This window comes from Phoca vitulina, unplaced genomic scaffold (genome assembly GCF_004348235.1).
Source record: "Phoca vitulina isolate PV1807 unplaced genomic scaffold, GSC_HSeal_1.0 scaffold21, whole genome shotgun sequence".
Taxonomy (NCBI): Eukaryota; Metazoa; Chordata; class Mammalia; order Carnivora; family Phocidae; genus Phoca; species Phoca vitulina.
In genome coordinates this window covers 25,484,618-25,498,828 of record NW_022589724.1, presented here as the reverse complement: position 1 = coordinate 25,498,828, position 14,211 = coordinate 25,484,618, and the positions used below count along the sequence as shown (strand labels likewise).

The window sequence follows — 14,211 nt, the reverse complement described above, 5'->3', positions numbered from 1 at the left end:
GGGGGTGGGGTGGGAGGGATGGGGTGACTAGGTGATGGACACTGGGGAGGGTATGTGCTCTGATAAGCTCTGTGAATTGTGCAAGACTGTTGAATCTCAGATCTGTACCTCTGAAACAAATAATGCAATATATGTTAAGAAAGAAAAAAAGAAGAAGAATGTAGCAGGAGGGGAAGAATGAAGGGGGGGGAAATCGGAGGGGGAGAAGAACCATGAGAGAAGATGGACTCTGAAAAACAAACTGAGGGTTCTAGAGGGGAGGGGGGTGGGAGGATGGGTTAGCCTGGTGATGGGTATTGAGGAGGGCACGTTCTGCATGGAGCACTGGGTGTTATGCACAAACAATGAATCATGGAACGCTATATCTAAAACTAATGATGTAATGTATGGGGATTAACATAACAATAAAAAAATTAAAAAAAGAAAAAGAAAAAAAAGAAAATGCAAACCCTCCCTTCGATGCTGACATCAATTCCAGTATGTGTTTTCTCTCCACATCACCCCTCTGACACCAGCTGGGTGTTCTGAAATTCAACTCTGTTCTGATACCGTCTACCTGGACACAGCCTTGGGTCCCACAGGTGACAGGCTCAGTCCTACCTGTGCTTCTGACCAAACAGCCATAGACTGGAGGTTCCAGTGACCCCCTCCTTGGGTTCCATTAATTTGCTAGAGTGGCTCACAGGACTCAAGAGAAACATTTTACTAACTAGATTACTGGATTAACTATTAACTAGATTCGTTATAAAAGGATATAACTCAGGAAAAGATGCACTAGGGCAAAGCATAGGGAAGGGTGTGGAGAGCTTCCATGCCTTCTGGGCATGCCACTCCCCTGAAATCTCCCCGTGTCCCCCAGCCCAGAAGCTCTCTGAACCCCGTCTTTTGGGTTTTTATGGAGACTTCACTGATTGATTAAATCATCGATTAAATCGTGTTTTATCAAATCACTGGCCATAGGCAACTGAACTCAATCTTCAGCCCTTCTCTTCTCCCCAAGGTTGGAGGTCAGAAGTGGGACTGAAAGTTCTAACCCTGTAATTGTATGGGAGGTTCCTCTGGTGACCAGCCCCCACCCCTAGGGGCTTTCCAAAAGTCACTTCATTAACATGACAAAAGACACGCTGATCACTCTCCACACTTAAGGAAATTCACAGGCTTGGGCAGCTCTGAGTCAGGAACTGAGAAAAAGACCAAACACACATTTCTTATTTTAAATCATGATACAACACTCCCTACCAAAAGGAGACTCAACCTGGGCCTCCCATTCATCCGAAAAATTCATTTTCAAGAACACCACCAGCGCACTGTTAGGCGGCCACGAACACAGGGACACACAGTAGGCTACTGCCCCATGAGCACAGGCCAGGAGAAAAATCACACAACAGAGAGCCCCAGCAACGTCACATAGTGGAATGATCTGTCACAGATGGTAAAACCATTATATTGACTGTGTGTAAAGAAAGCAAGGCAAATTCGACATTGTCTTCAACCGAACAGTATATATAAGAAGTGACTGAGCCACCTTGAACTAGGCAATGCTTCTTAGAAACGACATGAAAAGCATGAGCAAAAAAAAGAAAAGCTAGGTAGACGAGACATCATTACATTTAAAAACGTCTGTGCTTCAAAGGACACAATCAAGGAAGTGAAAAAGCAATCTGCAGAATGGGGGACAATTTTTGCAAATCACGGATCTGATTAGGGTCTAGGATCCGTACTGTAGAAAGAACACTTAAAATGCTATAATAAAAGAGAAATAACCCAGTAATGAAATTACTTTGCAATCTGTTCCTTCGTGCGTTTGAAAAATTTTAAGCAGCTACAAATATTGTCCCTTCTAGTGCACGGATGACTTTAACGGACTCCGAGCAAGCCAGCTTGGTTTCCCTCTGAGTCTCACGTGCACTCGGGTCTTTTATCAGGGTGTGCATTAACACTGGCCGCAGGCTTTTAGCTGAAGACCATCAATATAAGACACAGCCACAGTGCTCCAACTGAGCACTCACGCTTGGTGGCTCTGGTAGAAACAAAATTGAAAACAGTATTTGAGCCTTGGTATCATATTTCCCAGAGAGGCAATCTGAGACAGGACTGTGTTTTGGACACAAGAGACCGCAGTGATTTGTGAAATCAATAACTCCACCAAATGGCTTCAAAGACGTTAAGTGAACTGTCTATGGTCACTCTGCTAGTGAGTTGTGGACTCACCATCTGAACCCAGGCAGTCTGACTCTAGAGCCACTCCCGCCCATGATCCTCCAGAGGCGATTTCTAATCCCTGACCGGGTCCAAAACGTGTCCTTTGGCATGGGCAGGGCCAGGGGACACAGCCAGGTGAGGAGTGTTTGGGGATCCTAGGACCACATTTATGTCTTTCTTAGGAAGTGTGGATTGCCTCCGGACACTGGTTCCGGCAGGGGGCAGAGCTCTGCTTCCACGGGGTGGGGGAAGTCTAGTACAGTTTGCTCATTTCAGGCTGGGCTAAGGTTTTGCAAAAATTTTGGGAGCACAAGGATGTCTTGAGGTACAGCAACCTCTGGGGTCTCTGGCACTTAAGGTTCCCAAAGTAGAAACTCAGCATGGTAGCTGCTAGCTTTCTGAGCACTGGGAAACGAGGACTCGGTGTTTCCGCTCCGGGCTTAGCTCCCGGCGCAGAGCAGCCTGCCTGCCTGAGTCTGTGGTACTAAGACCACCTTGTGTCAGGAGCTGGGCCATTTGCGGAAGGCCGTTTCCAAGCTTCAGAAGCAAATTCCCCTGGGAGTTCCTTCCTCTGTGTGGGTCAGTTGACATCACTGTGGACAAGATGTATGTGGGCACCTATTCAGGAGTCCAGCCTAAGATGGGACAGCCTCCTTGTGCCTCACAGAGCACTGGTGAAGGCCAGAGCTGAAGATAAGAAATAACGTTCCCAAATGCCGTGGCCTTTCAAGTTAAATGCATAGCCCTTCACCAAGAATTTGATCAGGGAGGTGGTCGGGAAAGCAAGGCTGGCAATATAGCTTGGTTATGTTAACAACCCCACCATCATCACGAGTACAGCTTTACAAGCTTGGCCCACTGACTCTTAATAATAAAGAGACACTATCCATTTTATAGATGAAGAAACCGAGGCTCAGAAAGGCTCGGTTACTTCCCCAGGGTCATATAGCTAGGAGATGGGGGAGCGAAAACTTGAACCCAGGCTTGTCTGACTCCAAAGCTGGGGTGGGAGCTGCTAAAGCACTCTGATGGCCTACCTCTCAGGGAGGTAGCAAAGATGGAAAACACTGGGGCTCACACCACACTCTGCAGTTTTGGGGGTAGACCTCAAGGGGTAGAGTGGGCAGTGGAAGTCTGAAGAAGAAACACAAGCAAGGTGAGTCCCTGTGGCCAGCAGCAAGAAAGACCAGGAGACCCCAGAAAGAGGGCTTGGGCCCAAGGATGGTGGACAGACACCTTTCCTGGTGTCTTCCCTGAATAAAGATGACATTTGGTAATTGTAGTAACTTTTGCATCTCTCTCCTAGACCCTGTGTTGCTCACAGGGCAATGCTGAGCTGACCAGCTTGGCAAAGGGGGAGAGCTGGGCTTCTGGGGCCACCCACAAAGGTGACCTGGCTGTGAATTCTTCTTTGGTCCCACTGCTGGCAGACCACCTTAATGTCCCTGGCTTTATTACAGATCTTTTAAAGGGTATGCATCACCCTATTAATAGTACCTTCTATACAGAGAATAATGGCATTTTCCCTTCACGTCTGCTTCAAGTGAAGCTCGGAAGAGCTCCATCGAGCCCTTCCCAGGCTGCATTTAGGCAAGTGTTCTGCGGTAATGAGCATCACCAACTGTTCACTGCTGTAACCCAGGTGCTATAATCATGTGCTTGGTGACAATACTGGGGTGGGGTGGGGTGGGGCTTCCTTACCTCATCTGAAGAGCCATTTTCCACTCTGAATCTTCCAGCCCTTTGGATGGCTCCATCGGCATCACTGGAAATAAGCTAGGGGACAAGAGAGCGCTCAGTTAGGTAGCTGGGTCGCCATGTGCAAAGCCTCTTCTGTCTGTCTGTATCTGTCCTACAAGTAAGCCAAATCCAACGACAGCTGGAGGGCCTAGCCTAGAAGCTAGTGGTCTTTCTGAAGCTCTGTCAGCCAAGCCCTCACACAGTTGGTCTCCACAGTCTTTAGGAAGCTGAAGAGGGAGGACGCCCTAACTGGCAAGAGTAGGAAAACAAGAGCATCAAATCTAAATGTGAACATTTTCAATATAATTTAAATGTGAACATATTCCAATACTGAGAAATATCAAAGTGATGCTCCCTGGAAAAACAATCTTAATACACATCACATGTGGACAAGTGCAGCTCACAGATGGCAAAACTGGAAGCCAAGTCTCAAGTTCGGCCATCTTCACAGGAAAGCCTGAAAAACAATTAATGGCTGGCATGAACTCAAAACTCTACTAACATCACAGAAAGCTCTTGTGCTTCATTCAGTTTTAAATGGTCTCCAAAAGGCCAATTAGCCCCTTCCAAGGCAGGCAGGCTCTATTTGAGCTCTGGCAACAGGATGCTTGCAAATAGACAGTCTTCAAGGAGCTCACTGGTAGGATGAGATGAGTGAGATCAGGGCTTGGCGCATCAGTCCTAAAATTATTGACTCGAGATTTAACTTATTTTCTCCCAAATCTCCTAGATTTCTCAGTAGCAACTTGGGAAAATGACATGTCTTTTTTTAACCTTTAAATCTACCCACGATTTGTAGCCACGATCTGCCAAGAATTTCCATTTCCCAGACTCATTAGAATGCGCTTGCCCTGGGGAGGACACTTCTTACCTCTCAAGACTTACCTGGTAAAACAGATAACATGATTTCTTAAGAAAGACGGTTATCTCCTATTTTCACTCATGTTAAGAGATATGAAAGCGTGAAAATGGAAAAAAATAAGGGGAAACCCAACAAAAATTCCCAGGGAAAATTATTTGCAAAAGGCTGATAAATCTTTTCCACGCTAAATATAGAAATAATAGTATGTAATATTTATTGAGCACTTCTAGAAGCCATGTACTGTTTGGCTTTCACAAGCATTCTCTCATTTAACTCTCAAAATAGCAACATGGGTAGGTACCATCATTGTTCTCATCTACCAATAAGGAAACTGAGGCAGAGGAAGGTAGAATAACCAACCATAGTCATATCCTAGTTAGTACCTGGGAGGCCTGGGATGTGAATGCAGGCAGCCAGACTTCAGAAACCCATCGTCCTCACCTAACCGCTGCCCCACCTAACCATCCTCCGTGGAATAAAAATATTGTTATGTGTATGTTTAGCTGTTTATGGCATTAGATTATTACACGCTCGATAAACCAAAGACAAGCAACAGAGGCTATGTGGTAAAGAATTTAACCCTGTCCAAGAGAGCTCTGGCCTTTGCCCTCGGCTCCTGAGAGGTCATCTCTAAGCCCTGGGAATGTCCTGCAGGAGTGTCTGTTTACCTGGGCTTTGAGCCACACAGGAGAATAACCTGACTTGTGGGCAGGGGGTGCTTTGGGTTACACGGTATCAGATCTACCTCTGGACACCAAGACTCAGGTGAGCTTTCCTGGTGCATATACTGTCACACATCATTGCCAGGATGGGTTATTGCTGTCCTTGAGCCCACCGGGAGAGGACAAGCCCACCAGGAGAGGACAACTGGGAAGCTCTGCATTTGGAACTCTCCTGGACTCTGTCCCATGTGTCTGTTGCCTTGGCTAATCTGAACCTGTATCCTTTTGCCGTAATAAACCATAAGCAAGCCTAGTAGCTTTCACTAGATTCTGTGAGTTCCGTTCTAGCAAATTATTGAACCTGAGAGCAGCCCTGGGGACCCCTGTACTCTGCAGTTAATGTCAGAAGTGAGGTCTGGTGGCCTGTTTCCTAGTTTAGAGAGGCCAATTCTCAAGTACAAGAGCAAGATGAATGTGGGTCTCCTGGGGTCATCGCCATTTTCATGGGGGAAGGATAGAGGACTCAGTGTCAGTTTCTTCTTTGCTTGTGAGCTTCTACTCACTGTCTGTTAAAATAGTAAAATAAAGGTTATAGCAAATAGGTTTCAAGTCAAGTGTTCTTGGTGTAGGCTGCCTCAAGGGCTTTGGGAAAAGTGTTCTGAGGTTACATCTGGAGAGAAAAGAGAGCTGCCATCAATTAATACACCTGCCACAGGTGAATAAAGAGACGGGGGGACATGTGCTCCCCTGAATTAGAGGTCTGTAGCTAGTCTCAACTGGGACTCAAAGGCTTGGGAGGAGAGCTGACAGTCATTCACTGATTCGTTCATTCGTTCACCTAACAAAAGTAAAATGTCCACCACTATATTCCAGACACTGCCAGGCAGAGGCAATAATGCCCTTTGCTGTCGTGAGATTAGAACGAGAAATTAATTCCTTCTCTTGCTTAAAAGGTTCAGGAAGCAGAAAGGAAGAACACGTTTAATGATCTGATGGCTGGACGGAATTTGGCTCCCTCTGATCTGAAGCCCCCAGGCACAGAACTCGGGCTTCAGGCTGACACGTCTGACGCTTGCACCTTTACCATCTCGGCCACCACTATCTGCACCCATGTCACTGTCACCTTTCATCCGGATGACTGCACCTGCCTCCTAGCAGGTCGAGGCACCCGTCCACCATCTCCAACCCAATCTGCACACCGCCGGGCAATTTTGGCAAACTACAAATCCAGCTGTCCCACAGTCCCACCTCCGTCCCAGCACCCTGGTCCTTCCCACCAGAGGACGGGCGCGCAGAGCACTCCTTTGCCCAGATGGCCCTCTCCCATCTTCCCCTAAAGAACTCCTCCTCATCCTCCACATTCACTGCCAGACCTCACTGCCTGGGGAAAATGACCCCAACAAGTGCTGGAGCACTCCTGCAAGCTGTGATTTACATTTCTTTGTGTGATGACGTGACTCATGCCGGTTCTCCTGCTGTGCTCCCCTGCGCACCAACGATAAGCCCCACGGAGACAGTGACAGCGAAGCACCCTGTCTGACACGTACAGATGTCCACTACACACTCACCAAGTAAGAAATACGTGACTAGATGAAGGCCAAATTCCTCCTGAAATGACCAAAGGAACATAAAACTGGGGCTAAGATCTATGCCAGTCCTGGAAACCGGACGTTCATGACTCACACAAGAAATTTCAAGGAAATTCTACCAGGTCTATCATAAAGGAACGACCAGCGTGAAGGACAGGCCAAATAACCCGAGTCACCACGTGCAAGGGAAAGCCAGGCCGCTGGTGACGGAATCGGACCCAGCACGTCCAGCCAGCAGCCCGGACACCTGCCGGCAGGGCCCGCCTGAGGTTAGCGAGGGTGTAGGTGGGCAGGTGACTCACTGGTCATGATGGCAGAGTGACATGGTGCCAGCTGGCCGAATGGCAGTCCCAGGGCTCCCCCTCACAGCCGGTTCGGGCAGCCGGCTACGTAAAGCAGAAGGTGCCACGCTGCCCGGGGCCCCGGGGAGGACGGGTACACCAGCCGATGGGAACGGAGACAGTGCTCCAGGGAACTTAGGGACGAGAAAAATAAAACTGCAGGAAAAAAAATCCTTTTAATGCAGCAGAGAAGCTGTTTCTGTCAATAATTTTCTATTATTCCTCATACTCGTGATCTGGCCAATTAAAACTATAGAAAATCGAAACTCTCCCCTTTGTTGGAAGATCCGACTCAGGAATGAAATAATGTCTACTAGCACCTATCTAAATGTCCAATACCACATAACCTAGAAGCCCCCTGCCCCGGCTCTTCCAATGTGGTGCAGAGTTCTGGCTGTCACCAACATACACTCTTGCCATCTCCTCCAGGGATGGGATGCCCTGGACACATGGCCAGACCAATTTCCCTTAAGGTGGCTGTTTGACTTAATTCTCTCCACTTGAAGGTGGGTCCAAGTCCCAGGTGGCACGTGGGGAGCTAGGGCCTTTAGGAGGGGAGATGCCTCAATTTTTCCTCTAGAAGATACCAAAAAGAACAATGAACAAAACCCAAGGAAAGCAAGGGGGAAGTAATCAATAAAAGATCAGAGCAGAAATTACAGATTTAAAAAGACAGTGCAATCAGTAAACACTTCCAAGAAATCACCAGCAAGTCTGCTTTTAAAAAGCGAAGAACAAACATGAATATAGAGTGATAATAAGGAAAACATAACTGCTAAGAAGAAAGAGATTTTTTTAAAGCATGACAGAATGCTACTTGAGATGATACAAGCATTATCAGAACCTTCCATGAAATGGACATTTTCCAGGAAAATACACATAATGAAAACTGGTTTCGGAAGAGAAAGAAACCTGAAGTACCAGTAACTGCTTGTAGAAATGGGGCAGTAGTGAGAACCCGGCCCCACAGGCGCCCCCCCCCCCTCCCCGGCTCACTCACAGCGAGGCCGCAGAGCCTCCCTCAAAGAAGAGAGTAGCAGAATCCTTTTGCATTTGTTTTGATGTAGAAGTTCAGGGACAGGGTGTTAACATATGCATAACATCAGTAATACTAAGAAAAGAAGGCAGGATTTTTATTTTATTTTCCTTTATCTTGTCTGACATCTCTGATTCGGTCATACCCCAAAGGAAGAGCCATGTTGAGGAAGATTGTGAGAGAGATAGAGAGATAGAGAGAGAGATAGAGAGAGAAAGGAGGCAAACCAAATGATCGTTTGACTCGCGAGGGATTCCTTCAGAGTTCCTGCACTGTCCCATGCCGTAGCCATGAGCCCCATTTAAATTTTACGTTACTTACAATAAAATTAAAAAAAAAAAAATTCAGTTCCTCAGTAGCTGACATTCAGGTGCTCAATGCTGTCATGTGGCTACTCGGCTGGACAGTCCAAATCACAAATTTCCACAGACACAGGAAGTGCTGTCGGGCAGGACTGTGAAGACTGGACTCAGAGGCCATTCTGGGTGACCGGGATCACATCGGTTTCTCAGGCGGAAACTCCTGAGAGTTAATTACATACACTAAAAACAGTGGAAATTCATGGAAATTTCACATCTTGAGTAAAGGCTTTGGTCCAAACTCAGCCAGAGTGTAACGGATTCATTTAACACTAAGCTGTGTTCAATGTATTAGATGTTTTATTTCTGGAAAAAAGTACTATCCAAGCAATTATATCCAGTTGTGTGATTTAACAAATTAATTTAAAAGAAAAAAAAAACCAGGAAGTATAAAATGTTATTCATTAGCTACTGTAAATAAGAGTTTTATTCGTTTAATATTACAGGCAATTAAGTGAGACTATTTCCTAAGTTAATGTGAATACGTAATTTTTCAAAAACAAAAGGCTTTCTCTTTCTACTTAGTTGCTTTGTTTCTTTGGGCTGGTGTCTGTTTCCATTCTAAAGCAGTGCTAGGATTCCCTGTGGCCTCTGTTATCATGCACTCTACAGAGGTCACATTCAGGTGTATAAATCACAGAAACAGTATTTTAACCTAGAAAAAATATCTCAAAATGTTAATATAAAGTACATCTTAAAAAATAATATTTCCAATTTCTACCCCCTCCCCTCTCCATCTCTTTTCTTTACAATGAGTGGTTCTGAGTGTGGGTTTTGGCACACAACTGCTCAGGTTCAAATCTCAGCTCTATACTTACTAGTTGTGTGACCTTGGGCAAATCACTTAATTTTTCCTCTCTAAATGTTGGCTTCTTTATCTCTCAGATAGGGACAATGATTGTAGCCACTTCCGGGCTCATGGAGAACATTCAATAATATAAAATATGTAATGAGCCTAGAACAGTGCCTGGACATATGGAATGCTCAATAAATGTATACTAACACTAGTAACAAAATGAATATAAAATGCTCTGATTATTAGAGTTAGTATGATTAAACTGTTTTTAATGCTGAATTTAAATGTTTGGAAGCTCTGCTTAAATATTTGTCTATCTAGCAAACGTTTGCGAGAACCTATTTTTCAGGCCCTGTACTAACTGCTGGAATTAGACAAATGCAGCATGATCGCTGCCCTGGAGGAGCCCAGAGCCTAGTGGGAGAGAAACAAACATATAAAGAGATAAATCACCACACAATCTGGTTAAATGCCATAACAGTAGCAAGAATGGGGTGCTGGGGGAGGTCAGAGGCTGGAGAGACCAACTCTGCCCGAGGGAAGTGGAGAAGCTGTCATTGCTGTAATGAAATTTATTCTGGAAGGTGTACAGGCCTTTGAGAAACGATTTCCAACAGAAGATTTTTTTTTTTTTTTTATTAAAGATTTTATTTATTTATTTGACAGAGAGAGAGCGAGAGAGGGAACACAAGCAGGGGGAGTGGGAGAGGGAGAAGCAGGCCTCCCGCGGAGCAGGGAGCCCGATGTGGGACTCGATCCCAGGACCCTGGGATCATGACCTGAGCCGAAGGCGCCGCTTAACGACTGAGCCACCCAGGCGCCCAGAAGATTTTTTTTTAAACCACGAATACAAGTCAAGAAGACCCATCTGACGCTGTCTCTGCAAATCATGGACACACACCCATACCCACACACACACACACCTGACTTCAAAAGCACTGCTCAGAAGGGAAGAAAGTGTAAATGTTTCCATCAAAAACAATTGTTGAATCAGTATTTTGTACGCCTGAAACTAATATAACACTGTATGTTAACTATACTTCAGTAAAAAAAAAAAAAAAAAAAAAAAGAAAAAGAGAAAAAAAAGGCTGGGGAGCCGGGGTCAATGGGCCTAAAGCTGGGTAGAATGAGCCATCCCTTGACTGGTGAGTGCGGCTCCGGGCCGTGTCCTGGTCACTTTTGGTGCACTTCCGCTGCCTGCAGGGAGAGGCAAGGAGTAGGGGTGGGGACCAGAGATGCTCTCTTTTCTCCCTCTCTCTACGTGATCCTCTTCTGCTTGGGCCAAGGGCCAGGGAAAAGCTTGGGGGCTGGGGCAGCTAGCGTGCTGGGCACCAGCATGCATGTCAGAACATCCGGGTTGGTTAGAAGGTCCTCCAGCCAGGATGACGGATGTTGACTGAAGGAAAACCACCGAGGCTTCAGATCCGGGCTCAGACTCTTTATTGCCATCATCATCCCTGGCCACCATCCTCAGCAAACGCAGCGTCTGTCACAATGATTTACCTGCTGTCTTGAGCTCATGTCCTCCGCTTTCTCAAATCGAATGACCTCATTTACTTCATGGCTTTGCTGCCCACTGCTAAAACCCTGCACATGCGCTCACCCTCACTGGCATGGCTCGGTCATCACACACCCAGCTTGCAACCCGCTTCGGTGTTTTAGGTGTATGTTCTGGCTGGGGCCTGTGGTCAGTTATGTCAATGCTGCGCTTCCCAACACATGGGTCTCCTGTCCTGCCGACCTCTCCTCGTGCCCCCTGCATCCAGCCCCAGCTCTCAACCACCCGCTACCAAGGACATTCTCCCTCTTTTCTTTCTGTGTTCAAACACACAATTAGCTCAGGCTAACTGACCCTGGCTAGACCTTCACGACCACGCCCTGATTCCTTCCTCTGTTCTTTTCTCACGTTCCATTACATCTCCCCCCTTGGCCCTGACTTCTCAAGTCGCTCCAGATTCACCCTTTCTTCAAAGAGATGATGACCTCTCCACCTATTTTACTGAGAAACGTGAGGTCCGTCAGGATGAGTACCATCCTTTGACCCTCCACCTCAAAATGTATCTGTCTTTGTTTCCTCATAAAAATAATATCTGACTATCAGTCCCTGATGCTCAGCTTCCCCGTAAAATACTTCTGAAGATTCAGCACAAAAGAGGACAACTCATGAGTTCGAAGAAAGACTGCCCATCCTGTGGCCAAGATTTCAGGACATTTTCTACTCAGTCTATGGCTAACGGAGAAGAACGGAGAAACACATTTGATCCCTGACTGTTGCCTGACACAGAGCAAATCTGTGGTCAGCACAGGAAGCTGGAGGGCACTTTATTTGTCCTTCTGCGGTCTCACCTTGGCTGAGAGACATTGGGTCTATATTAAGAATGACAATAAGATATTGGGAGTCATCCTTACACTGCAGGGGTGCTGCATTTTAAGGTAGCTGCCGCCACATTAGCGTCCCAGGTAGGGAGAGAGACAGGAGGAGTCCTGGAGTGGGGCTTCCTGGGGAGTACATACAGTTTTGCCACAGTGCCCAAGGGTAACTGGGATGGGGAAAGACTCAACCTCGTGATAATCTCCATCGTATTCTTTAATCCACACAGATGCCATTTTCTCAAGCTTACGTAAAGAGCTGAGCACACATTACTTTGATACTCCTCTTCCAACCAGACTGCTATCTGTCCCCCGCCCCCTAGCACCTGCTATACATATAAATTCCAGACCCACTGGTTCAGAGCAGCCAAAGCCAAGCATGGAGAACATCCTATCTCCCTCCAGCAGAGCTTTACAAGATAAACACCAGCTAGACACTGGACACCGATCAGGGAGTTCTGTACAACCACTGGCCATTCAGCTCGTCGGCTCAGAGAAGCTACGGCACCCAAAAGGACAATGAGAGCTGATGGCCAGTCATATCTTCTGTCTGTTGAAAAATACAAGGTCCAAATAGCTCTTTGTTTTTATTTGAAGATTTTGTTAAAAAACAAAAACAAAAACAAAAACAACCCAACATGGAGCTATGGAAAAAAAAAATACTACAGATGGTCTTGAAAACTAGAAAGGAAAGCACACCATGTTTTTACTCTGAAACCAAAATAAAATTTCAGAAAAGCAGTTGTTGTCCTCAATAAGGCAGAAGACATGATCTTTGCAACAAGTGTATAAAGTTTTTGGAAGGGATTAAAAAAAGAGGACCAAAAAACGCAAACGCGGGATTAACATCCTTGTTGACAGGAAGCAAAATGTTCATTGTAGAAAACAGCAACAGTAAATATATTCTTTATTTAAGATGCTTCCCCACAAAGAAAAGGAACAAAATGAAACGAAAACAATGAGAAAGAAAAGACAGTTATAAAGGACAGAGAAAAAGACCTTTCTTACTATTGTGCGGGGGGAAAATGAGCAATAATCAAAGATACAGCAGAAGAGGATATTCACCTCTGACATAAATCCAGAGACTAAGAATCAAAGAGATGCAATGTTTTAGGCAAAATTAATGAAAAGAGAAACACACAGAGAAGTTACAGGAAACTTTAAAATAAAAGAGTAAAGAAGAAAATCTGAGAAAAATCCAGGGGGGAAAGGTCATCAAGAAAGAAAATAAACTGCCCCGGGCTTCTCTTCAGAACACTGTAAGGCAGAAGCTAACCACACTGGGTTGAATAGTGTCCCCTCAAATTTACGTCCATCTGGAATCTTAGAATGTGCCCTTATTTGCAAAGAGGGTCTTTGCAGATGTGATTGAGTAAATTAAGATGAGGACATACTGGATTAGGGTGGGACCAAAACCCAATGGCTGGTGTCTTCACAAGAGACAAGAGAGGGGGGTGCAGACCCCGGGATGCGGGGAAGAAGGCCTTGGAATGAGCCTGGAATGAGCCGGCTATAAGCCCAAAGGATGCCCAGGATTGCAGGCAGCCCCGGAGGCAGGAAGAAGCAAGGAAGGATTTTTCCCTAGAACCTTCCAAGAAGGAGCATGGCCTGCCATCATGTTGATTTTGGACATCCAGTCTCCAGAACTGTGGGAGAATACATTTCTGTTGTTTTAAGCCATTCAGTTTGTGGCCATTTGTGACTGTAGGCCTATGAAATGAATACAGTGTCAGATCAGAATTTGTCAAGTTTTAAGAGAAAAAGCTGATCATTTGGAAATTTTAAAACCAACCAAGTTATTCTTGTAGAAGCCATTACTCGAGAGTCTCAGATCTGTAACGATTGAGAACAGATACCTTCATACACTGCCTGAAAACTTACCTGGAACTCCGGGACAAGGACCCTGTGGTATTGGTTCTGGAGGTCACAGCCAAAGGCATCAGACATGAGGGAGAAAAGCATTTGGATGGGAAGAGAAAAAAGTTGGTTGTGGAAGAGCTTCTACATCTGCGGAAAGATTAAACTTTGTTTTAAAGTAAAGATACCGATAAAATATACAAACCCATTTTGTATATAAATTTAATTTCTAAAGGGACATACAGTAAATCTTAATAGTGATTACCTGTAGGTGGTAGGATTACAGATGAATTTAATTTTCCTGTGCTTCTCAGTATATTTCAAATTTTCTATGATGAACATGCATTCCCTTTATAATCAGAGAAGTATATTTAGAAGTGTGCTGGCATGCACACGC

The 14,211-nt window shown here is 45.5% G+C and overlaps 1 protein-coding gene across 8 annotated transcripts in view; it reads right to left on the bottom strand.

Annotated features, from left to right (window-relative positions):
* Positions 1-14,211, bottom strand: part of GARNL3 (GTPase activating Rap/RanGAP domain like 3) — a 143,461-nt gene that overhangs the window by 78,110 nt on the left and 51,140 nt on the right. For all 8 annotated transcript variants that reach the window (XM_032418943.1, XM_032418946.1, XM_032418947.1 and 5 more), the window contains one exon: positions 3,904-3,978. In XM_032418943.1, the coding sequence (XP_032274834.1) occupies positions 3,904-3,978 (75 nt within the window). The remainder of the gene's footprint in view (positions 1-3,903; positions 3,979-14,211) is intronic.